General features: G+C 43.7%; 1 protein-coding gene across 7 annotated transcripts in view; it reads right to left on the reverse strand.

Moving 5' to 3' along the window:
- Positions 1-26,237, reverse strand: part of ARHGAP24 (Rho GTPase activating protein 24) — a 492,834-nt gene that overhangs the window by 53,400 nt on the left and 413,197 nt on the right. Inside the window, exon 1 of one of the 7 annotated variants that reach the window (XM_061583122.1) lies at positions 17,133-18,368. The exons of the other annotated variants lie outside the window; for them this stretch is intronic. Within the exon in view, the coding sequence (XP_061439106.1) occupies positions 17,133-17,247 (115 nt within the window). The 5' untranslated portion in view covers positions 17,248-18,368. Of the gene's footprint in view, positions 1-17,132; positions 18,369-26,237 lie in introns of those variants that run through there. 7 annotated transcript variants of the gene reach the window in all.

Here is a 26,237-nt window from a genome sequence, read left to right on the forward strand (position 1 = left end):
CTGTAGGATTTGGTTGTCTAAAAGGAACCTGTATATCAGTTGTGGGGAACCTTGGACCCTCCAAAGGTTGCTAGGGCTGACGAGAGATGTAATTCAGCAACATTTGGAAAGACAAAGGTTCCATAATGAGGGAACACTACATATGATGAATCCCTTCATATAACATAATTCTATTAGGATCTCTCAACAAGAGGAAAAAACTGGTTCCCGAATACACATTTTTGAAAGATCAAAGGCAGTTTTTCCCCCTGAAATCCAAATGCTTCATAAAATGAAGAGTTTTAGGTATGCTCATATTCTGCTTATGTTTAATTGACAGAAATTGCCAACTGAATGTTGAAATTATCCAACAGAAATTGAGTCCTTTATTTTCTCACAATTCTATCCCTTTAAATCTATCAACAAGAACTAAGGTCACTTAGAAAATCAAAGTGGTAGAGCCACATGGTTAACAAAAGAAACACTGAACAGTTATTTATTAACTGGAACATTCCCACCACAGAGGTTATACAAATATGTGTAAGTTTTTTGTACATCTGCATTTCTACTGAAGTTCAAATCTAATCCTTACTTATCTGTCTGCAACGCTTATGGGAAATTATATTCAACCCTTCTGCCTGGCTAAAAGTCTGAACGTACTGTAATTAATTTTTCAATTGTAATCCACAGGACAAATTCCTGAAGAAGTTCCTTCATTTGGTAACATGTGTTGAGACAATTATTTTGAAAGCTATGGGGTTATAAAGAGAAAAGCAAAATCTACCAGCCAACAACTTTCATACATTCAAGGCACACAATCAAAATCATGACATGGATTAGTTAATCTCTTCCCATATTTTTAGGGCCAGCCCAAGATATTGGCAAAGAACAAGATGGCACTGGCTCCATTCCACCTACAGAAGCATCTCCCTCACTATGTGGCCCAGCAACTTTAAATTTTTGTTCCTAGAATCATGTTAATAATGTGTGGTAAAATAATAGATTCTTACCAGTCTTTAACTGCAATCTTATTATGCCTAGAACAGAGAAATCTATCCTGTGTCCACTGTTATTTCCAAATTATTAATCTAGAACAGTGGTTTTTAAAACTATTGTTGTTATATGCCTTCAAGTCGATTAGGACTTACGGCAACCCTATGAATCAGTGACCTCCAAGAGCATCTGTTATAAACCATCCCATTCAGATCTTGTAAGTTCAGGTCTGTGGCTTCGTTTATGGAATCAATCCATTTCTTTTTTGGTCTTCCTCTTTTTCTACTCCCTTCTGTTTTCCCAGCATTATTGTCTTTTCTAGTGAATCATGTCTTCTCATTATGTGTCCATAGTATGATAACCTTAGTTTCATAATTTTACCTTCTAGGGATAGTTCTGGTTTAATTTGTTCTAACACCCAATTATTTGTCTTTTTTTTAGTCCATGGTATGCACAAAGCTCTTCTCCACACCACATTTCAAATGAGTTGATTTTTCTCTTATTTGCTTTTTTCACTGTCCATTTAAAACTACAGGCTGTGTATAAACCCCTATTTACTCTGAATCCAGTGAGCTATCAACACTGGTTTGGGAAGTGGTGTAAACATGATTGATGTTAGCCACAACCCATATCTATCTTGTCATTTCTTATGAAACATTACATTTTGATGTGTTTCCCCCCAAAACCAGCTTGGAGTTGAACGGGGGGGGGGGGGAACCCTCGTTTAAGCCGGTAATGTGTACACAAGCCTATGTACTGGAGAAACCTGGGATTCCTCCAAAAACTGTCCTTCTCTATGATAACATCAGTAATTGTGGTTAAATGTCCCTGAAATATAACTTGTCCACTGCTAGCAATCCGGAGGAGGAACAAAGGGTATCGTCTAGGTTGGATGGAGGACGCAGAAAGTAGATAGGAATCTACTGGTAGATCATCACATAATTTGTAGTAGATCAGTTTCTGGCCTCCCCTTCTTCAGATGATGAAGTCGAGGGTTAAGAGTTGATAGAGGAATTGAACACACGGCCAGCCCTGGAATCATGCCCCATAGGTGTCTGGTTGACCACCATGAGAACAGAATGCTGACTAGGTGGGCACTTGGCCTGATTCAGCATGGCTCTTCTTATGTTCTTACTTCTGTGAGCAAGCCCATGGTGCCAGGGTTCAACTGGCTTGAGGATGCTGTATTGCCATCCTGTGCCCCAGAGGTCTCCATCACAGAAGCCTCGGTACAGCCAGCCTCCTAGTAAAAGACTGCTGGAGCAGGCTAGGCCCCTTAACTAAAAAGGCACCTTTCAGTGAAGGTGGAGCTTGTAACTGGGACAGAACGGCTGCTCCTATATTGGGTTCCGCCTAAGGCTGACTATTGTTGGGGTAACATCGGAGCTATGCTGTCTTATAGCATTCAGTCTGTGCTCTGCCCAAGCTTTTGGTTTTAGAGGTCATTGCTCACAGCAGGAACCTGCCCTCTGAATTGTGCATTTGGCTACACTGTGCATGCAATTCCACCATTATTTTGCAGCTGGGACTGGTTGGCATGGGGGGGCAGAAAGAGGGGTTCTAATAAAAAGCAAAGTAGGTCCTGCAAGCCAGAGGTCTGCAGGTGACTCTTCTTGGTCACACTTTCAATTCAAATGGGGCAACACTAAGGGCCTCACATGAACTAAGTGTGCAACCTCAAACACACCAGAATTCTCTGCAAGATGTTGTGTGGCAGAGATGCAGGTGTTTTGTGGTACACAAGACAGCATGGAAAAAGTTCTGTGAAGGAAGGTAGAAAGTTTTGAAAACCTCTATCAGGTATCCAAATCCAGAATACTGGAAGCAGGTGTGGTGAGACTATGCAGTGTGGCAATGCCCCTGACCCAAAAGAAAATTGGGAATTCCAGCTTGAGCTTCTCTCTCTTTTCCTTTTGTGAAGGGCATGGTGCCTCTGAAAGGATTCATCACAGCAGAGTGGAGCTCCAGGATTTGGGGACCATCATGATTCTGGTAGTGTCCAGAGAACTGTCACCAGCCCTTGAAAACCCAGGGTTTTTTGTAAACTGCTGCACATCTCCAGGATGTTTGGTATGTACGTATGTAGTGTCAAAGAGGGAAAGTCAATATCTTAAAGCTCTGATACTATGAAGTGTGCTTCTGCGTCTGTGTTTCAATGCAAGTACACAAAGGGGACAAATGGCTGTCATGACTTATCTCATGGTGCGGAACTCTTATTCCCCTGAGAGGTCTTGTTGCTCCTCTGTTCCATCGCACTGAATGATGTGAGATTGTTAAAATGTACTGACTCCCTTTCAAAAGTAACTCAGTGCCTTGTTTCCACAAACTATGCTTGTTCCTGCCCGATTCATGGGTACCTGAGCAACACCTAATGTGGGCCCAACAACTGCTTACCCATCAAGCCCAACAGTGCCCATCAACTATGCATTATGGCCAGCTGGGTGCTTGGCATCTTTTGAAGTTGCTGGCATACACCACCACCCCATAAAAAAAATATTGGGATTATTGACCCCTCATGAGCTGGTGCTCTGTCATGCATAGTTCCTGGGGTACAGTCGGATGGGCAGATGCCAAGTGGCGCTAGCTGACCTGATGAAAACCAAAATGCATGTACAAAAATGTTTATATTTTGTCATGATACATTCCAGGCTTAGTTTCTGTTGCCACCGCTGGTAATAATAATTTTTCACTTTTCATTGTACAAAGTGCTTTCATAGCTCCATTCTAACAACAAGCTTGAAGACAGATTGACCTGAAGGCATGCATCCCACTAAAAGCAATAAAGGGCAGAAAAACAACATTTGTACTTAGATGCACATTCTGATGTGCATCATCTGTTTGCCATATTGTGCTGTGGTGATTTCATTGCTACAGTGGAAAATCTGGGAATTTTACATTGGTTGGCACATTAGAAACATTCCCTTTTGCTCACTGTGAATACGTATGTGCATAGCAATGACTAAAAAGAGAAGTTGCTTTTTGATGGGGGCAAAAATGTTAATGAAACACATTATCTCTCCCCCCCCCCCCGCAGTTTGGCTTAGCTCTACAAAATTCTATGATGTTGCAAAGGGCAGTATAATTCCTTGTAACTAACTAACTATGACAGCCTCAGGCTCAGGAGATTGGATCCTTTGCTTACATAAGCAAGATGGAAGATTATGGGCTACAAAGCATAGAACTGCTCACCCTCCAAGATAGTAGACTGCCACAATGATGATTTCAAATGACTCTCATCACCAAGAATGGATGAAGGTACGCATAGGTCAAATCTACCTCATGCAGAGTGAATTTTCTACATCACATAAATCTTCTAAGTAGTTCATTGAGGGCCCACGAAATGTTGCCATGTGTACATGTGGGAGGAAGCTACCGTAGGTAGATTGTTTTCTGCATACACATGCAGTGTCATAGATGCAAACTGCATGTTGGCTTTGTGCAATAAATTCTTACAAGGGAGCTCCTTCTTAGCAAAATTGAGACAGCCCATGTGGCGTAGTGGTTAGAATGCTGCACTTTAAGAGGGAAGGCTTGGAGTTCAATTGGCACTCAGCCACAAAGCTCACTGGTTGGTATTAGATCAGTCTCAATCTCTCAACACGAACAGAGAAAATGGGATCACTGCTGCAGATAGTTAGTTCCAGTAGTAGCTGCTGGGGTGGGACAGAGCTGCTGAGCTTCCTTCCCACTTTACCTGGATGGGACTTGGTGGTGGCGAGATCTGCAGACACACTGGCAAGAGTACCAGATTGGCTCTGCTGGTGCATCCATATTGGTAGAAGTGATGGCTGCCAATGTGGATGGCTTCAGACAAATTCATGGAGAATAAGGCTATCAATGGCTATTAACCATTGTGGCTATGTTCTACCTCCACTGTTGGAGGCAGCATGCTTCTGAGCAGGGCCGGTTCTAAAGGGCGGCCAGGTTGGGCACTGGCCCGATGGCCCCTGGAGCTACAGGGGCCCCCTCAGCCGCCCCTCTGCTCCCCTTCCGTGATCCATGTCCCCCACGTCCCCCCACTTACCTGTCTGCTGTCTTTTACCGTTGCCCTTAATGAAGATGGTGTCCGTGGTTTCCCTAAGGTACTGAAGCCCCTGCCGCCATCTTAGTTGATGGCAGAGATGTGAACACGCACACACACCGGGGCCCAGGTCAAGCTGATGCCCAAGGGCCCCGGCATTCCTGGAACCGGCCCTGAATAGGAGGCATTCATGTTCTTATCCAATCCTAGTGGACAATGGTGGAGGAGGCAGAAACCCAAAGGGTCCCTAGGAAGGCACTCTCTTATTCCTGAAGGCATCTTTTAAAAGCAAAATGCTAAACTGAAAACCCTCAAGGTTCTTAGGGAGCTGCCTTCTACTCTGAGTCAGACCACTGATCCACCTAGGTCAGTACTGTCTACACTGATTGGCATTGGCTGTCCAGGGTTTTAGACTGAGTCTTCCTCAGCCCTACCCAGTGATGCCAGGGATTGAACCTGGGACCTTCAGCGTGGAAAGCAGATTCTGTACTACTACGCTGTGGACCTTCCTATTTGGGCCATAACTGAGCCCCACCCCCCAAAAATATCATTTTCCCAGAGACTGGAAAATCTAATTAAGTATAGCTAATCCATAGCACTAATACAAAAATTAACTTCTGCTGTTGGCTTTGGCATCTTCTCTGTTGCAAAAATATTATGCTTTGTGTAGCAGCTGTTAAAGGCCCATTTCCCCCTCATTCCGATAACATTGATGATCTCCCTGTGTGAGGGATGGTTTCTCGCTGTGCTGCCCCCAAACAGACGGTGTCAAGGAAGGAGTCTGCACTGTACAAGAAATATTGCTGACACCTAACATTTCTCCGCTTTCCCCCCTTTCTTGTGCTGGTTTTGCAGAAGAGAAGTTACAAAGCGGTACTGTTAAGGGGGGGTGTTTGTCATATACATTTGAAAAAGTCAAGGGGCCTAGGGAGGAGGCAATGAAAACTCAAGTACAAGTTTCTGCTCAGTTAACTAAAGGGACATGTAATGTTCTTGCAGCCTTATTCCCTAAACAATTCCAAAACCCTTTCATAAGGCCGGTTATGTGATACTTTGTGGTGATGATGATGATGATGATGTTGACAGGTAGTTGCTAATCACTAGTGGCCAATGTGGTGGGGCAGAGCTGTGGAGTTATCCTCCCAACACTCTCCTCTGTATAGCTTATCTGGATGAGGCAAGGCAGAGGCGACTCTGGATATGCATGGATAAGAACATAAGAAAAGCCTACTGGATTAAGCCAATGTCCCATGCAGTCCGCTATCCTGTTCTCATAGTAGCCAATCAGATGCCAGTAGGAAGTCCACAAGCAGGACCTGGGCACAAGAGCATTCTCTCCTCCTGCCATTTTCAGCAGCTGTTACTCAGAAGCAGGGCCGGCTCCAGGAATGCCAGGGCCCTTGGGCATCAGCTTGCCCTGGGCCCTGGCGTGTGTGCGTGTTCACATCTCTGCCATCAACTAAGATGGCGGCAGGGGCTTCAGTACCTTAGGGAAACCACGGACACCATCTTCATTAAGGGCAACGGTAAAAGACAGCAGACAGGTAAGTGGGGGGACGTGGGGGGCATAGATCACAGAAGGGGAGCGGAGGGGCGGCTGAGGGCCCCCCTGTAGCTCCAGGGGCCATCAGGCCAGTGCCCAACCTGGCCGCCCTTTAGAACAGGCCTTGCTCCTATTGCTCCTCCTCAAAAAAATATGGATGCCCTACAATATATGTAGATGCTGTCTGAGCCAGATGCAATGGAGATGGACAACAACCTTGATTCATTTATTTAATAGAGGCATTGCTATACTACCATACAAAGTAAGATATCAATGTGGTAGATGGCAATGTACACAAATGCAATAAAACATCTTGTTGCTATGTGCCTTCAAGTCGATTATGACTTATGGCGACCCTATGAATCAGCAACCTCCAAAAGCATCTATTATAAACCACCCTGTTTAGATCCTGTAAGTTCAAGTCTGTGGCTTCCTTCTAGACCAGCCTTTCCCAACTAGTGGGCCACCAGATGTTGTTGGACCACAATTCCCATCTTTCCTGACCATTGGCAATGCTGGCTGAGGCTGATGGGAGTTGTGGTCCAACAACATCTGGTGGCCCACTAGTTGGGAAAGGCTGTTCTAGACCAAGAGGCTAGATCCGTAGCAGGGTCACCTAAGGCGGGATGGTCAAAGCTGAGACACCAGACTAGGATGCATCGAAACTCAGAGGAAGGCAATGGTAAACGACCTCTGAATACCTCTTACCACGAAAACCCTATGAACAGAGTATCCAAAATGCAATAAAACATAAAATACCATAAATACAATACAAAATAATGGCTGGGTAATCTGAAGAAAATGTAAAGTGGATATGCCAAGAGACACCTGAAAGTTAACAGCAAGGGTGCCTGCCAGATCTCTGCCAGAATAGTATTCCATAGAATGGGACTGGTGACACTCACAGAACAATCCAAACTATAGGAAGCCAGTGTAATTTAGGCAGGGATAAATAATGCAAGTGTAACTTCCCCTAGTCCAAACTTGGTTCAGGAACAGGGCTACTGCCAACTGAGCCAGACTGAGCCTGGCAGAGGGAAAACAAAATGTCTGTGGGGCTGCTAGGTCATGTGACAGAGCTGAACAGAGTTTGGGATAGGGGTAAGCCTCCCCCTGTCCCAGACCTGCCACTCCTCCAGAACACCCCTTTTTCAGGATTTACCCCAGCCTTGGCTCAGTGTATATCTGCCTCAGGGACTTCAGCATGCATAGAACCAGTCGAGACCAGGCTCAGCAGGAGATCTGCCTATTCCAATCTCCGCTAATCCCAGCAGATCTTGGGTTTGGTTTGCTCCCTAAATGCCCGACTTCCAATGGAAGCCAACCAATCCTTTGCAACATGGGGAATAACTAACAGTGCTCCTCTTGATGATCTCAGCAATGGAGATGGGATATAAGGGCTCAGGTGGTCCTTTAGTGTTTTGGACCCAAGTTGTTCAGAGTTTTATATATTAACATAAGAGCCTTGAACCTGGCCTGGTACCATATGGGCAGCCAGAGCAGATGTTTTAGCAGAGGTGTCACATGCTGTTGGCCATCTGGTGCCATCAGCAGTCTAGCCACTGCATTCTGTCCTAGCTGGAGCTTCCAGATCAGGCCTAAGGGCAGACCCACATACAGTGCATTTCAGTAATCCACTCCTGATGTTACCAATGCATGGCGTACAGTGGCCAAGTGATCCTGATCCAGATACAGCCATAGATAGCATAACAGACAAAGCTGGTAAAACATGGAGATCATGAACGGGGGGGAAACATCCCCCCATTTGCTATTTTCTCTCAGAAGATAGTGATTATCAGCACTTAAAAGGTTTTGAGAATAAATGAGCAATAAACAATGCAGCTACAATAGTTATCACATTAACTTAAAACTGACAGGTAGCGTGTTGAAGACAAACAAAAGGAAGCACTTTTTCACACAATGCACAACTGATCTGCAGAACTAATTTTGCCAAGGATGTTACTATGGCCACTAGCATAATCAAATTTTCAAATTTGACAAACACACTAGGTATAGAAAAAGACCAGTCATAATGGCAAAATCTTGGCCTATATTTTAATGCCCGTAAGTACCCGAGTGTGGTTGGCCATTGTTGGAAGACAATGTTCAGCTAAATCAGGGATGGGGAGCCTGTGGCCCTCCAGATGCTGTCTTGTTCTCCTGTTCCTTCTGATGACCCAAATCAAGTCTGCAGACTGGAGGAAGAAAGAATAGGCCCCCAACCATTCCAGGCAGCCCAATGGTTCCTCTTAACTTGATTTGGTATAAGTCAGGGATGGAGTACCTTTGGCCCTCTGGGTATTGTTGGGCTACAAATCCCATCATCCTTGACCATTGGCATGCTGGCTAAAGCTGATGGGAGCTGAAGTCCAACCACATCTGGAGAGTCACAGATTCCACATCTATGACTCACATGGACCACAGGACTAATCCACTATAATAATGTATTGTATTATATTTGCATTTCACTGTGTGTGTGTGTGTGTGTGTGTGTGTGTGTGTGTGCGCGCGCGCGCGAGTGAGTGAGTAGTGGGCAAAATTCTGTAACTGTTTCTTGAAAGAAGACTCATCATTAGCAATGGCAGAACTTCTTTGCTTTCTTCTTATAGTTTTAGTTTTGTTTTCCGCTGCTGCCACAAGAACCAACAGTAGCAACAGCAGAACCTCCATGATGGCAGCCTGGCTGCCAATTTGTATCTCCCACAATGTCCTGAGCACAGTGTCATTCTGGGGATTGTGAGGGAAAATGACAGCACAGAATAATTGGCAAGCCTTTTTTGGTGGGGGAGAAATTCTCAGAATTTTTTCTGGTCCCCCCCCCCCTCAGCTGTACTTTAAATAATATTTCATGGCAATTCTACCAGAGACAAAAAGAAACTGCTAATTCCATATGTCCCCTACATATTATTGTTGTTGTTGTTGTTATTTCTATGCTGCTTTTTGGCCAAAAGGCCCTCAAGGCAGCTTACAAAAAATAAACACAAATACAGAAATACATATCAATAAAAACAGTACAATTTACAAAAATTAAATAACAAGATAACATTATTAAAAAGCAACTATAACAACTTTCAATGAAACTTTCAATGAAAATACAGTAACAAATCACACTTTCCTAACACTCTCCTAATAAATTCCTAACAATTAGACAATGTCTATTGGGAACATATCAGTTCCTGATCCCAGGTAAGGTGAGACTGTGATCATAATGGAGTTTTTGCTCTGATTTCCATTGTCCTATGCCACCTCACTGCCCAATGTACCTACACAGTCCCCTCGCTTTGTTCATGTAATTTTACACGGAGTTACTGTAGAAATATACACAGCCTCCTTTGAGCTCATGGCATACTTCTGCATTTGTCATCCTTGCATATCCACAAAAATGTCAAAGTGGTCATGTGAGAAAAGGAGGTACCTTTTTCTTTTTGTGCAACCTGTACACATCTGGCAACTGGGTAACAGACGAGTGAAGGGCCAGTGCTGGTGATCTCACTGGTGACTGTGGCTTGAAGAGGCTTGGAGGGGCACTGGTTGCCCTCCTGACCTTCCCCTTATATAGCCAGAGAGCAGAGGCCTAAGGGAAGTTGCACTCATTCACTGCTCTTGCTTTCGGAACAGAGGGTCACTTTGTTGTTGAACTAAGTGGGGGGAGGGGAGGTAAACAGCTGACAGTCTCGGTTCCTTATGAGAAGTCTGGGACAGTGAAATTAAAAAGCAGGGGGAGAGCACAGAACCAACTGTCTGCAGATGAATCACTTAATCTTTTCACCAAGTTCTGAACATTCCTGGAATAGTTACAACTGGAGCATAACAGAAGCCGAGAGCAGGTCGGATGCAAGACAACAGCATACACTGTTCCTCTAACAGCATGCACTGTCACTATTGCCTTGCCTGGTTGACTGCAGGTGACTATGTCCCATTGCTGGTAGGACAGTGAGCTGGCATTGCCATAATTTCCACCTCAGCTGTCTGGAGCTAACAACATCAGTTGGTGGCGCACACATGTTGTACAAGCAATAAAAACACCATGTGACTGTGGGTGCCTAGCAACCGCTCTTCTGCTCTGCTGTATACTTTCGGTAAAAAGTTGGTGTTTCCCTAAGCACTGCCTCCATCTCCTGTGGAACTAGCATAGAAGGTGGGGAAATACAGGTAGTGGCAGCAGCAGCAGCAAAAGGAGATAGATGCGAATAGAGAGAATGAGTATTTTTGTTGTTGCTATATTACTTCTGAGAGCCAGTGTGGTGTAGTGGTTAAGGTGTTGGACTACGACCCAGAAGACCAGGGTTTGAATCCCCACACAGCCATGAAGCTCACTGGGTGACCTTGGGCCAGTCACTGCCTCTCAGCCTCAGAGGAAGGCAATGGTAAACCACCTCTGAATACCGCTTACCATGAAAACACTATTTGTAGGGTTGCCATAAGTCGAATCGACTTGAAGGCAGTCCATTTCCATTTTTTTCCATACTACTTCAAGTCGATTAGGACTTATGGTGACCCTATGAATCAGTGACCTCCAATTGCGTCTGTTATAAACCAACCTGTTCAGATCTTGTTAAATTCAGCTCTGTGGCTTCCTTTATGGAATCAATCCATCTCTTGTTCAGCCTTCCTCTTTTTCTACTCCTTTCTGCTTTTCCCAGCATTATTTCTTTTCTAGTGAATCATGTCTTCTCATGAAACCTCAGTTTCATCCTTTTAGCTTCTAGTGATAGTTCTGGTTTAATTTAGGCAACAACAAATTGCAGACTCTCAAACCCAAGTACAGCTAATTGTCACTGTTTGTGCAACTCTGATTTTTAGATTTCACCTGGCTACAAAACTTCTCTAATACAAATTGAAACACTGCCATATGGAGAAAGTTCCCATCTTATTCCTTTTACATTTTCCTGTAGCTTAGCACATGGAGGCTGGTCCTTTATCACATCACCCGGAGACCCCATACTCAGGTTGGGGGGAAAATTTGATTTAGTTTGCATTTAAAGGCAAAAATACTTAATTTGCACTTTCTAAAATAATATGAGAATCGAAACACAATCACCCTTCAAAATTCTTTCTTCTCCCAATTTTGCAATGCAGTCCTCCAGCCAAGTAATGCATACAAAAATGCTCATACTAGAATAAAGTGTGTGTAAAAATGCATATATTGGTAAAACCAACATACAAAAATGCATTATTTGGGGGGAAATTGCACTGCAAAAATGTGTATATTTGACCAGGGGTTCCCAAACTGTGGTCCATGGACCACCAGTGTCTGTGAGTTTCTTTCAGGTGATCTAGAGCATGTCAGTATTAAATATTCATATTGATTTTAATTCTATTTTATTACTTCTTTTATTTCTTACATTTTATTGTATTACCATTTGAATTCCATGGAATGCAAATTGTAAGGCAATAAATCATAATATAGGAAATAAAGCAATAAAAATACAATTAAACATTGTACAGCATCTAGCATGGCACATTACAATTGCTACGACAGGCAGAAACATCATTAAGTGATCCACCAAGATCATCAGAAATTTTCTAGTTTTTCATAGGGGGAAAAGTTTGGAACCACTATATTAGGCAAACTTGCATTCAAACATTATATTAGGAGAAATCTGCACTAAAATGCTGCTGAATTTTCAAGAGGACTTGTTAAAAAGAAATAAATTGCAAACCGAGGTGGAATTGTGGAGAACTAAACTTAGGACTGGAAAAAGGAGAAACAGAAATGGACAGACTCACTTATTCATACCCACATTCTCAGATGTATGGAAATCGAAAATACCTGCCCAGCGTAAAGAACAGACTTATAGGGTGCTCTATCAACTGCAACAGATTTCAGAAGTGAGATTTATTAGGTCCAAGGCAAGTTGCTTGCATCGGTATCTTCTGGCAACCTTCAAGCACCTGCTTTGAGCACTCTAATGGTGATGCAAGAGCCCTTTTTGCATGTGTGGAGGAGGAGATGATCATGGAAACAGTCACCAACCCAGCCTACATGCATTTGTTCTGAAGGTATAAATAGACCCCCCCCCAACATATACAACTGTACACACTCAGGGAACTCTCCACATGATTAGGAACCCGAGAAAGCTGTGCAGACAGCCATGGTACATGGGCTATAGTCACACACAAAAAGAATGTGCAGATGATGGGAGCAGGGATTTCTGCTGTGATCCCGCTCTTCCACCCTCCCCCTCCCCCAGTATATTCACTCAGCTATGAAAGGGGCTTACATCCTTGGTGCATGGGATCCATTAAACACTGTTGAGAAGGACACCCCTTCAGTCCATGAATACATGGTACATTCTTACAAACCTGGAAATACAGGGAGTGGATTCCCGGGGGAAAGATGACATTCCTCCCCCCCCAATGGTCTGTGCCAGGCTGGCAAGCACTTCCAACTGTGTTACAGACACACATGGAAGAAAGTGAAAAACCAACTTATTTATTTCTTTATAAACATATTTGTATATCACTATTTCATTAAAAGCATCAAAGCGGTTTACAACATGTTTAAACCAACAACCACAGAAACTTTTTAAAAAAACATTAAAAATACAATAAAAACAAAGACCAACTCTTGCCAAAAAAGCATGTTCTTAATTGCCTGCATAAGCCTGGTGAAACAGAAAGGTTTTCAGCAGGCACTTAAAAGTTAAAACAGAAGGTGCCTGCTGAAAAAAGCAATCAAGTGAAGTCACAGACATGTGCTTGGAAGAACATGTGCTTTCTATATGTGGTCTCCTTTCATGCAGTTAATACGTTGCATGATTTCTACCTGCCTGAAAAATGGCATACAGCACAAGGCCTCTCCAGCCGATTTCATTTCTTGATAGATGGGGGGCAAGCAATGTACAGATGGAGGCATTCTCTTAGGTACAAAGGACCTCAGCGTAGAGTTTAAAGGTAAACACAAATAGTTTGAATTGAGCAGAGAAACTAATGCTGGGCCAAACACCATATAATGATAATTTTGGACTGATTTTTTTTTGGGGGGGGGTAGAGGGCTGGTGAAAGGGGTGGTGGTTTCAGGGGGGTAGGCAAAATTCACCCTAAGCCTCCTTTAAAAACAAACAACTTTTGGTGCTGCCCAGATGCATTCCATTTCTGCTGCTGAGCAGCACATTTTTCAAAAAAATTAAATAAAACAAATTGCTGCTGTCTGCCTCCACCACCTTGTAGCGAAATTTGTGTGTACTGCAAAAATTGCTGAAATGTTGTCCTCTGAATGGAGCTGTGAATATGTGCATGTATGTGGGGAGGGGGGGCTATTTTAGCTGAGCACAAATATACTTACCAGCAGCCAGAACAACTAAGCAAAAAATTGTTTTAATGTGCTCCCTGCATATTGTTCCCATCAGGCGGCAAGCAGCTACATTCTACATCAGTTGCACCACTTTCTGGGTTATTTCCAAATATAGCCCCATGCAGAGGGAATAATGCTAATCTAAACAGGAGGCTACCTATGCATAGTTGAAGGTAGCCAAACATGTTTTAGAAAAGAAGGTTCACATCTGGCTCATCAGCTAAAGCTGGAAAAAAGCATTCTTGGCTTTTGCAACCATCTGGTTGCAAAGCATTAAAGCTGCACCATCGATTGCCCCCTGCCTGTTCTTTTAGAGGGAGGGTAACACATTCTATAACAGACAAAACCACTGTCTCTTCAGCTCCAGATTTGCTCTGGATTAATTTTCAGTTTATCATCCCTCACCCAGTTTAACATAACGCCTAGGCTCAGTCGAGGAACTGCCCACAATCTGACTTTGAGATCTGTGCCATCAGTGGTACTATATTTCAAAATCCTGGACTCTCTCTTTCCTGGTGGATACATAGAGATGTTGAAAGCAAAGGCGGCAAGACTGAACCCAACAGTTAAGTTGTATGGTGTAGAATGGAAGTCACCAACTGATTCCTTCCAAAGACATAACTATATGTGACATTAACACTATGATTAAAAGTGCTGTTGTTGCTTTAAAAAAAAATTAATACCAGACACAGATGGTGATCATCCTCAGAAATCCAACAGGGGGCTGGGGAGCATTTAAGTCCCCCCCCCCACGTAACAGTTACTGTTAGGGGAAAAAAAATTTGGCACTAATAGAGTGCTTTTTCCTAATGCTAATAATGCCATGAAGTGAGATTTGTACTAGTATTGCAGCTGGGAAGACTTAAAGCTCTCCCGCGCCCCATAACTCAGTGGTAGAGCATCTAGTTTGCATGCAGAAGATCCAAGGTTCAACCCCCAGCATCGCCAGGTGGGCCTAGGAATGTCACCTGCCTGGAGCACTGCTGCCAGTCAGTGTGGACAATATCAAACTGGATGACTCAGTATAAGGCAACTTCCTATGTTCCCCACATGCTGTATGCCTGAGGATGATCACCCCCTGGCCTGCTCTTTATTTTTTAAAGACCTATGACATGATTGCTAATAACATCGTGAATAGCTAGGCCTAAGACTATTCATCCAGGTAGAAGCTGAATCACCATTACAGTGTTCCACACTGTTTCAACAGTTCAGAGGGATTTGGTGATTCTAGGGTCAAATGCCACTGAAAGGTCCAGAAGACTAAACGGGTCACACAGAACATGTATCAAGGCCAATACAATTTTCTCTTCTGAATCCCAATGGATAAGGATCTAGATAATTGCTCTCAACCAAAAATTTCTGAAGTTGGGTTGCCACTAACTCTCTTGAAATGGTAGGTTAACTACTGACCTATAGATATTCAGATCTGACAGACCAAAAGCCATTTTTTACAGGAGAGGCTGGATTGACCCCTTGGCATTATGCCCTATTTTAAGAAGTCACTCATGCAACTAAAAATTATCCCTAGAAATCTGAGAAGCAGTTGCTCTGAACCTCTGTATTTCAATTGCACCAACCAAACTTCACAGAAAATGACGTTGGAAGAGATAGAACATCTATTGGAATTTCAAGAGAGACTACAATAATTTTTGATGAGGCTAGCAAAAATTCTGATGGGGATTCCACATACCTTCAGAGATACAACTGAACGTTGCCTGAAGCAAAAATTGAGGCATATTTGGCAGGCAAAAATACCAGAAGGTGTTTCAATGGAAATCAAAGATTCAAAACATTTCTTGATGGGCAGAGAACATTTATTGTTATTGTTCGCCGCTCTGAATTCTATGAACTAGGGCGGGATATAAATTATTAAAATAAAATAAATAAATAAATAAATAAATAAATAAATTAACATATCTCCTAATTTCTCCCACAAGGCCTGTCTGAATAGTTCATCACAAGCCCACAACTGCAATGATGCACAATACTGCCCAATCCATAGAAGGCCAGTTTGCAGTGGCATAAAAAAGCACAATTTGTCCTTTTGACAAATGATTGACACATGTGGTGCAATCTGCCCTACCCCTTCCAAAATGTCTAGCCACATGCAGTGCAGCCATAGGAAACTGGCTCACAGTCATTGATTTATTTTCGTCTCTTCAAAGGTTCCCGAAGGCAATAAACTGAATGACTAAAGTATAGTAGTAAAGAGGTCATCAAAGCCACCTTTGACCCAAGGTAGGATCCTATATACATTTGCCCCAACAACTCCATATACTGATGACAGCTTTTTTCCTGGATCCCAATGAAAAGATTGCCTGTCATTTTCAGAATTAATGCATGTGAATATTTTACAATCCTGTGCCTCTGAACTTGAAGGCTCATTAGCCAATATAGCTAAGTTGAACCTCCAGACTCAAAAGCATGTTGCCTCTGAATACCAGATGCTGGCCACAGTCAATGTGGGAAGGCTGTTGTCCTTATGCCTCACTTCTGAGCGTCCGAGAAGCATCTCTCTGGCCACTGTTGCATATCCTAGAATAGAGAGAACCTTGTTCTTATACCCACCATTCCTGTTATTTCTTCTCTTTGATAACACATATTTCCCTCTTCCACTACCACCAGGTCACCTAGACACACATGCATGCATTCACATACTCAATAAAAATCCTACATATTTATTAGAAGCACTGTGTCACTGGAGGGGGCTGGAGAACAAGTTTGAAGATATTTTCTGCAGCCGATGAAATAGGAATACGAGCTGCAGGAGAAGAACAAGCTAGCAAAACCACACTGCAAAATTGTTAACAACAGAATAATCAGATGTATCTACTGCAGACCCTATTTAGCTGATCAGACATCTTTAGATTCAAATGGCAGGATCTCTAAGCCCTCTTCCACACTAAAGCAGAACCTGGTGTTCCTAGTTTACCAGCGTCCTTGGTGCCTGACTGATTTTGCTAGCTGGGGTGCACTGTAATTTTAACTATATATATATATATATATATAGTAACCCTTCTGTACTTTTTTTTTACATCAAGTTGTGTGTTGTGAACCAGAGAAGAAGAAGAAAATGGTAACCATGCGACAACAAACCAAGGAAAAATAAAATCATCCAAATAAGCATTGGCATCTTTGATTGTTTCTTACCCTTTGTTTCTGAGTTTCTATTCAAAATACAACAGCTTTTCTTTCTTACACCCCCCCCAAACCTTTCAGAAAAGAATCGGGGAGGGGGGGAGAGAGAGAGAGAGAGAGAGAGAGAGAGAAAGGCAATGGGAATGACAAATTGTACCTACCTTTGCGGAAACTAAAACACCGCTTAATTCTCCTGTAGGTAGTTTTGGGAACAAAGGGGGATGATGCTAAGGCACCTGAGGCACGGACCCCCGTATTCCTGTCTTCAGGCATCATGCAGGCCAGAGAAATAGTTGCAACCCAGAAGCAAATGTGTTAAAACCCGCTTCTAGATGGCACACTGCAATCCATCACTCATATTTACTATGGTTTTCAGTGGCATTTCTTCCCCCGAGCTTCCCAAATAGAGATCTTCCCAGGCTTGGTGGAATGTGGCTCTTGAGCTCTTGAAAGGGAAGATATTATATCATCCTTTCTTTGCTAGTGATCTCAGATGGCTTTCTTCCGTCTTCCCTATTCCTGTTCCTTGAGCTTTTAAAATTTTATTTCCCGTTGAATGGCAACAATGCCATGCTGCGACAAAAGGATTTCAACATAAAGGTATATCTTCCATGAAAGGGGTCTTGTGGGGGTCTTGTGACAGGGTATGGAGGGGGAAATCAGTGCTTCTTCTCAGCTGGAACTGTATGGGGTGGAGCAAATGGGGAAGGGAGGGCACAGATTCCACTGGGAAAGGTCAGCAAATAGCAATGCACAGACAGAAGACGAGCACAATGGCAAAAAAGGGCCCCAAAGAATTGCTCTGGATGCTCCTTGTCGACTCCTTTTTATCTCCGCAAATGGGGAACAAAAATAATGACAGCATCTCCCCAAAGGCTACATTTGTCCATTATGGACTCTCTTCAAAGGGCTTCTTCTTTTCCCAATTATTATGCAAGAAAACGCCTCCCCTTCAGAGAGTCTGGATGATTTGTTACCTTCCTGCTCCCTCGACTCCCGTGGGCAAATACACCAGCCCTGGCAGCATCAGCAGCTGAGCACCGCCACTAAGTTCTTTGGGATCTGCTGAAGAACGCACGCCTCCTGCAAGAAATGCCAGTGCCAGCCTTCTCCCCGTCCAACTATTCTCAATGCAAGGGTTTCAAACGCTGCTCTTGCTTCTGTCGCTACCTCCGTTGCCTTCTGTCCAAGTCCGCCGCAAGCATGCAGCAGGTGCAAGCAAAACAATGTAAAGGAGGCAAAGCGAGCTTCTACAGCTTCTACAATGTTGATTCTTTTTTTTAATGTTGACTTGGAGTTGACTTCAAACAGCTGTCACGTGTGACAGCTTAAGAACCCTTCTGGCTCTCACATGAGCGTCCAGCTTCTCTTTGCCCGCCCTAAAAAAACCCATTAATCTTTCCAGCTCCTTCATCCCTCCTAGTTGCATGTTATTTCTATTTTCATGCTGTGTAATCAAAACTTGTCTCTCTCTTATTTGAACAGCAACAACAAAAATGTCACCCCTTAAATCTAATCAGGAAAATGAATTTAATTCATAGACAAACATTTGGGGAATTAGATTTTTTAAAAAAATAAAATTGGTTAAGGTCGTGTCTCCATACCTTTTCTATTATTATTTTTTTCATAAGCAATCTGTTCCCAGCAGGTTTCTTTCTCTCCCCTCCCCCTTGCTAGCACAAGTTAGCACCACAGTTTAATAAAGTGGTTAATAATTTGCAGAGCTGACTGCTCTGCTGCCACTGCGCTATGCCTGCCAAAAGGCCAACTCCAAATATTAGAGCAGGGGTAGCCAATGTGGTGCCCTCCAGATGTTGCTGGACTATCACTCCTATAATCCCTGACTACTGGCTGGGGCTGATGGGAATTGTAGTCTGACAAATATCTGGAGGGCATCACATTGACTACCCCTTTATTAGAGGTTTGCCAAAAGGCCACCTACACACACTGATCTTGTGCCTAGTATAGAGATGTGAAGGTTTTGGGGGGAAACCAGAAAAATTTTAAAAATTCATTTCCCCCCATTTTTCACCCCCCATTTTTCCATTCCCTATCCTCCAAGAAAAACTCCAGAAAAAAACAGAAAAATGGAAGAAAATGCTGGTTTTTCTGAGTTTTTTTCTGGGCCTTCACATCTCCAGTCAAGCACTATAGAAACCCATCTATGCTTGCGAAAACAGAGGAAGGGAGAACCTGTCAAACACCTGCCAGGCTGGTGAGCTGTATTCACTTTAGCACAGGAATCTAGATATTGTTGGACTCCTTCTCCCATCAGCCCTAACCGGCCAGACCAATGGTCAGGGGAAGATGGGATTTGTAGTCCAACAACATCTAGAAGGCCACTGATTCCCCATCCCTGCCACAGCAGATCAAGTATATAGGGCCAGTTTAACTGCAGAGATGTAAAAAAGTCAAAAGGCAGATCCTGTGGAGAGCAAAGTAGCTTGAGCTGTTCAGAGGAAAGGTGAGATATAAATATAATAAATAAATAAATAAATAAATAAATAAATGTCTCTCTATATATATTTAAAAAACCCTCCGATGGACGCACATGCTTGCACTCTGGATCAGATCAAGGTCCATTTAATACAGCATCCCAATGCCTCTGTCCACTCATACAAAGGGCCTTCCTTGTTTTTTTTCTCAACATCTGCTATTCAGAGGCACACTGCTGAAGAAGAGAGAAGCTCATGGGGAGGAAAGGAGAGTCCCCGGCATCAATCCCAATGGGCCCATGGATGCTGACAACTTACTCCAGTCTCTGCAAGAAGCGTGCTGCCTCTATACATAAAAATTCTATATAGCAATCAAGGATAATAGCCCCAGACAGACCTATTCTCCATGAATGTTCCCGGTCCTTTTGAACAACCATCTAAGCTACTGGCCATCGCCGCAACCTGTAGTAGGGAAGTCCACACATTTAATATGGGGCGTGTGAAGAACAACTTCCTTTTGTTTGTCCCTCAGCCTGCTAACAAACTTGGGTCAGCCTGAATTGTAGCATGATGGGAGCAGGAACAAAATTTCTCTTTTCACTCTCACACATATCTGGCACCCATGCACTGAAGTGTAAGAAGTGGCTTTTAGTACTCAGCAGTTATAATCTGTTGAGGATTATGCCAAGCGGCTACCAATCCGCTGATGAATTGTGGCTGTGAAATGAAATTGCTTTGTAGCACATTTTTAGAAAGACACATCATTTGGAGCTGGCCCAGATCCTTGTGAGCTTCAGCATGGCCCAGTGGACAGAATATTGACCATTATTTTAAGATAGGGGCAGGGCACCTTTTGGCTGTAGCCAACTTTGACAGGTGGGTGGGACAACGGTCCTGTCAGTCACATGATGTCATTATGAGGCATCATGAATCACAGGTGCGTTGCCCCACCCATCTGTCAAAATCATGACATTGGATGTCGAATGGGGGAGCGCAAGGAGGCTCCCCAACCCGTGCCTCCCCATTTAAACCTGTGACACTGGAGGCTTTGCAATCCTTCCTGTGCTTCTCCTTTGCACCTCCAATAAGCCAGGCTAGGGTCTAATGAACATGCATTTTGGCTGCTGAGAACATCTCATGGTTAGGGATGCTGGAGAATTCTGTCAGAAAACAAAATGGGAGCAGATATTGCCACAATTCACGTTTGTCCAAGGGCCGTAGCTCAGTGGTAGACCATCTGACTTACATGCAGAAAGCCCGAAGTTCAATCCCCAGCATCTCCAGGGAGAGACTCCTGCTGAAACCCTGGAGAGCCACTGCCAGTCAGTGTAGACTAGGGGTGTAGTCATCCAGGGTCTCAGGGGGTCTTAGTCCCTTTACTTTTTTGGGAGCAGAGTCCCAGCAGGATCACTATGTCCCCAGCATCCTATGAGCCAATCAACCGGAAAAGGGAGTGTGTTAGCCACTGAGAAGAGCCTTCTAACATGCTTCCTTGTCCTTTCCTGATGATTGGAGCCACAGAGTGAAAGGAGATGAGTCAGCCCCTGAGAAGACTCTTCTCAGCAGCTGATACTCTGCCCTTTCATGCTTATTGACTCCTAGGGATATCTGTTGTTGTGGGAGAAAGCATTAACAAGGATTTCATTCTCAACCCAGCAACAGAAAAGGGGGCGTGGCTGTGACTAACATGAATTCTGAATTTGCCACTATACTACTGGTGTAGACTAAATACTATGCTAGATGGACCAATGGTCTGACTCAGTATGAGGCAACTTCCTATGTCCCTATGTGGTCAAGAATGGTCTTTCTTTTTTAGTCCACAATTATGTAAATAATTAATAAAATAATAATAATACATTATATTCTGTACCATTCTTTAAGTTTCTGTTTCAACGAAATGTATTGAAATGAATTACATAATTAATAGTGTTAGTTTGGGCTGTAGTGGATAATGAGATGAATAAAATGTAGGTTTTAGCAGAAGCCGGAACTGCAGCAGAATGGAAACGTCATTGATGGCAACAAACATTGGACAGGAAAGAAATCACTGCCTTCCTCCATCCCTAGTCTTGGTACATACATGACACTGTTAACAGGGTGCTGCTGCACACAGTTCACATTAAAAGTATAACTCCCTTGATATTCACAGCTTCATAAAAACAAGCACACGTTTCTTTTAAATGATTCAAAAATAGAGCTAAGAAGAATTTCCCTGAGTTTTGATATCAATAACTAAGTCTGTGATGGGTATTTATCCAATTATTATTATCATTATTAATTCAATTTATTAATTGCTTGTTACCTAAAAGTCTCCAAGTGACAAAAATAACATGGTGTAAAAACAGAACAGTAAAACAACAACATTGCCATGCAGCCACAGGAAGCTTTGGCAGCATACTGATAACAGACAACATCATCTCAGTCTACCAAATGCCTGGGGGGGGGGAAGGTATGTCTTTACCCAGCGCCCAAAACATGACAATGAAGGCACCAGGCGGACCTCACTGGGGAGCGTATTCCACACATGGATTCCAATATTTGCTTTGAAAGAAGCACATCACATGCAGCCAAACAAATTATCATCTCTTCACCTCTCCCCCAAAGATCCAAACTCATCCCTCTAAACCAGTGTTTCTCAACTGGTGTGCCTCCAGATGTTGTTGGACCACAACTCCCATCAGCCTCAGCCAGCATTGCCAATGGTCAGGAAAGATGGGAGTTGTGGTCCAACAACATCTGGAGGCCCACCGGTTGAGAAACACTGCTCTAAACATTCACATTTTTTTAGTGATGTTTTCTTAGTTGCCCCATTATTCATCTGGCTATGCTTCTTTCTTTCTTCTTCTCTGATCTCAATGTCTTCAGCTTCATTGGACACTGTCATATAATCTGCTTGGCTTTGGCAACTCCTGGAATTTTGTTTCTGAGCATCCACCTCATCTTTATGTCATGATGTCACATTGTACCTTCACTGATAAAAATCATATGGCTCTCTGCAGAGTTTGAACCCTCCTTCAATAGTGTTAAAGTAGCAGTGTGGGCAAATGAGGCCAAGGGCTGTCAGGGCAAGGCTTAAGAAGGAAAATGGTGGGAAGAACAGCAGCAAAGCAACAGGAACCTGTTCACAATGAGCGCTCAAGGTAACTGAGTAGGGTATGGAGGTGCAAGTCTGCCCTAAACAATATTTGCACATTCAACAGGAGAGTGACGCAAAGTAAGATAAGAAAATACTTCAAAGCACACTTTCCTTGTGGTCTACACTTGGATACTTTCTAATGTTCCTCATGAAATGTAGGCCCTCTGCCAACACAGATCCATTATAACAGAAATCTAAAACCACTAAAAGCCTTTTTTATTAAATACCAATATTTTTATTGCTATCAATCAGTGCCTTGTCTCTATGTTTCTCCAAGATAGTGACTCACAGTGAGTTGCTAAAAAAGTTCTGGACCTTTAAAAAGACATTTGCAAACAACTTGGCATAATGCTAAGCAACACGTAAGACTGGCCTTTCTGGCATTATCATAGAGCTAAACTAACCAGGGGAGCCTAGTCAGTGGCGTCACTACGGTTGGTGTTACCCAGTGTGATAACTCCTTGGCGAGCCCCCAAATGTCCTGCTGAGTGTGTGTGTGTATGCATGCACGCATGTACACGTTCACAAGGCCAGCCACCCATGCCCCTGGGAGGGCACGCGCCGGAGGGGCACCCAGCCGGAGAAGCAGGCCTGGGAATGCTGGCACGCCTCCCTCACCCCGCCGACACTGCTCCTGGTCTCGCCCGCCTACCTGCCTGCCTCCGAGGAGGAGTTGGCTGCTCCAATGCCGACCTGGAGCGCTTCTTGGCTCCTTTGTCGGGCAACAGCGCGGGCGCCCTGCCCCGCAACGGGGTGGCTCTGGGTGTCACCCCCCTCATGGTGTCACCCGGGTGCGGTCCGCACTCCTCGCACCCCGCTAGTGACACCACTGAGCCTAGTCCTGTGATGCTGCTCCTTCCCTGTGAGCTCATTTAACCCTAGAAAAAAGTCTGAAAAGGGCTTACATTTCTCATGATGTCTCATGCATCAGGCCTAAAATTCAGTACAACTAACAAATCAAGTTCTGTACTACGTTACCAACAACAGGTGGTGCCAGACAACTCTACATCCATGAAGATGTAATACCAACTTCTCTGCAGCACTTCATGATTTCCATAGATCTATAGTTCTCAAAAGGTGGACTAGGTAACAGCGTTTCCCAACTAGTGGGCCACCAGATGTTGTTGGACCACAATTCCCATCTTTCCTGACCATTGGCAATGCTGGCTGAGGCTGATGGGAGTTGTGGTCCAACAACATCTGGAGGCCCACTAGTTGGGAAAGGCTGGACTAAGACAACCACAAGCATGCTATGGCCACTTAAAACTTGGCCTGTTTCATGCATTACTGTTTGGGATTACATATCTGAGAGGAAGGGCCTTAACAAAGAGGTAGAACATCTGCTTTGCATGCAGGAGGTCACAGATTCAATCCCTGGCATCTCTTGAGCAACTCTGAAGAGTGGAAAGAGCTTCCAAGCTTTCAGTTTAGATAATCCTGGGTTTGGGTCTGAGGCTAAACCTGTCTCTGTCTCATGACCCCGGGACTGGATTCCCTTTCTTTGGTTGATAAAACTGGGGAATCAGAAGGGGGAACTGCCAGCCCCAGAACCATGTCTACAAGATGAGCCTGTTATAGCAGTGCCCCTCTGACATGAGGATGTTGCATTGCTGTCATTTGACTCGGAGGACTCCATCGCAGAAGCCTCAGTACAATCAAAGTCTCCTCTGCTGGAGTAAAAGACTGCTAGAGCAGGCTTGTCCCCTTTAAGTGAAGAGGCACCTTTCAGTAAAGGTGTACTTCACACTGGAGTCGGAAATGTTGCTCCTACATAAGGCCCAGCTAAAGGCCAAACATTGCTTAAGCAATGCCAGAGGTCTGCTTTTCTATAGAATTCAGCCTGAGCCTTGCACATGGGGCAGAGCTATGGCTCCTGCCCCGGCATCTCTAGGTAGGGCTAGGAGAGAATCCTGTCTGAAATCCTGGAGAGCCGCTGCCAGTCAGTGTAAACAATACTGAGCTAGATGGACCAATGATCTGAATGAATACAAGGCAGCTTCCTATGTTCCTAAGGTCTTGACTGGGATGCGGCCAGAACTCACATCATAACATTTAGAAACATAGTTAATATTTTGGACGAAATGACAAGGCACCACTGAACTGGGACCCGCTAGGTGGGCCCAACCTTGCCAACGGCCTTTCTGCAGGAAGAACTTACCAGTGTTCGGTAGGTATAGTCAACTAACAAAAAGGCCTAATAGTGTGAGACTATGAATTGCCAATTATCCTATATAAGGTTCAAAGGATGTAGGTTTTTGCAACAAAAACTATTACATGGTTTCTAGCTCAAATACATCTTTTACAAGCGGATAAACATGGGCTAAAGTAATGTTGGGGAACATCTGACCTGTGGGCCCACTTATGTCAGACAGGGGTCCTAGTTTGGCCTATGAGATAATTTTTCCCAAGTCACTCACAACTGTCCCACAGGTAAAGACATGGCTAAAAAGACGTGGAGCCTTAAAATGTGCTCCTGATTGTTTCATGGCATGTGGGGCTTGTATCTGATGCCTTTTGGTGCTAAATGCAAGCCCCATTGGAAATGGTTCCATTAGGAGCTCCCAATCAGACCTCCTGAGTGGAACCGAGCTCTGTTGACAGCTGGGTTTAAAGTCAGTGCCGATCAGCTGATTGTGACTTCAAGCCCTGCTTGGACCAAGGGATGGAGAAAAAATTCGATTCATTTTGCATTTAAAGCTGCATCTGTTACAATTTGCTCTTTCTGAAAACATGAGAACCGAAGCACAGGCATCCTTTGAAATTCACATTTATCTGAATTTTGTGAAGCAGTTCACCAACCAAATAATGTTTACAAAAATGCATATATTAGGGGAAAGTGTGCATAAAAATGAATCTATTTGAGAAAATAATATACACAAGTGCATCATATTAAGAGAAAGTGCTTATAAAACTGTACATTAGTCAAAACTACATAGAAAATGTGTTTATTAGATGAAATTCGCACTAAAATGCTGGGCAATTTTCATGAGGATTTAAAAAAAAAAAAGGAATTCCCAAATTGCTGCAGAAACATAGAGAACTGAAGTTAAGATTGGAAAAATGAGAAACTGAGAGAACCAAAATTGACAGATGCTCCCATCCCTATTTGGATCAACTAAGAACTTCCACTGCAGCACTGCTTGAGTTCAAACCACACTGCAAATGAAAAATGGGTCCCTGATAACACTGTGAAGCTTATTGGGTGGCATTGGTGAGTTGCTCCTTGGTCAGCCTAACCTACCTCACAAAACTGTAGTGAGGATAAAATGGGGAGTGAGGACACACCATGTATTTCTTGTTGCTGTGTGTGTGTGTGTGTACTGCCTTCAAGTCAATTCCAACTTATGGCGACCCTAAGAATAGGGTTTTCATGAGGCTGAGAGGCAGTGACTGGCCCAAGGTCACCCAGTGAGCTTCATGGCTATGTGGGGATTTGAACCCTGGTCTCCCAGGTCATAGTCCATTTATATATAACATTTCCCCCAAACAGTTCAAAGTGGTCTACATGGTCCCCGTCTGTTTTATCTTTACAACAACCCTGTGAAGTAGGTTAGGCTGAGAAAGAGTGCCTGGCCCAAGGTAGCCCAGTGAGCTGCTGCCTTGAACTATTTCATGGAAGAATGGGATAGAAGTGTAGCAAACAGCTCCTGATTTTGGTAACACTGGCAGCAGGGCTGGCCTTGTCTTTTGGCAGA

The sequence above is a fragment of the Rhineura floridana genome, chromosome 9 (genome assembly GCF_030035675.1).
Source record: "Rhineura floridana isolate rRhiFlo1 chromosome 9, rRhiFlo1.hap2, whole genome shotgun sequence".
NCBI classification, from domain to species: Eukaryota; Metazoa; Chordata; class Lepidosauria; order Squamata; family Rhineuridae; genus Rhineura; species Rhineura floridana.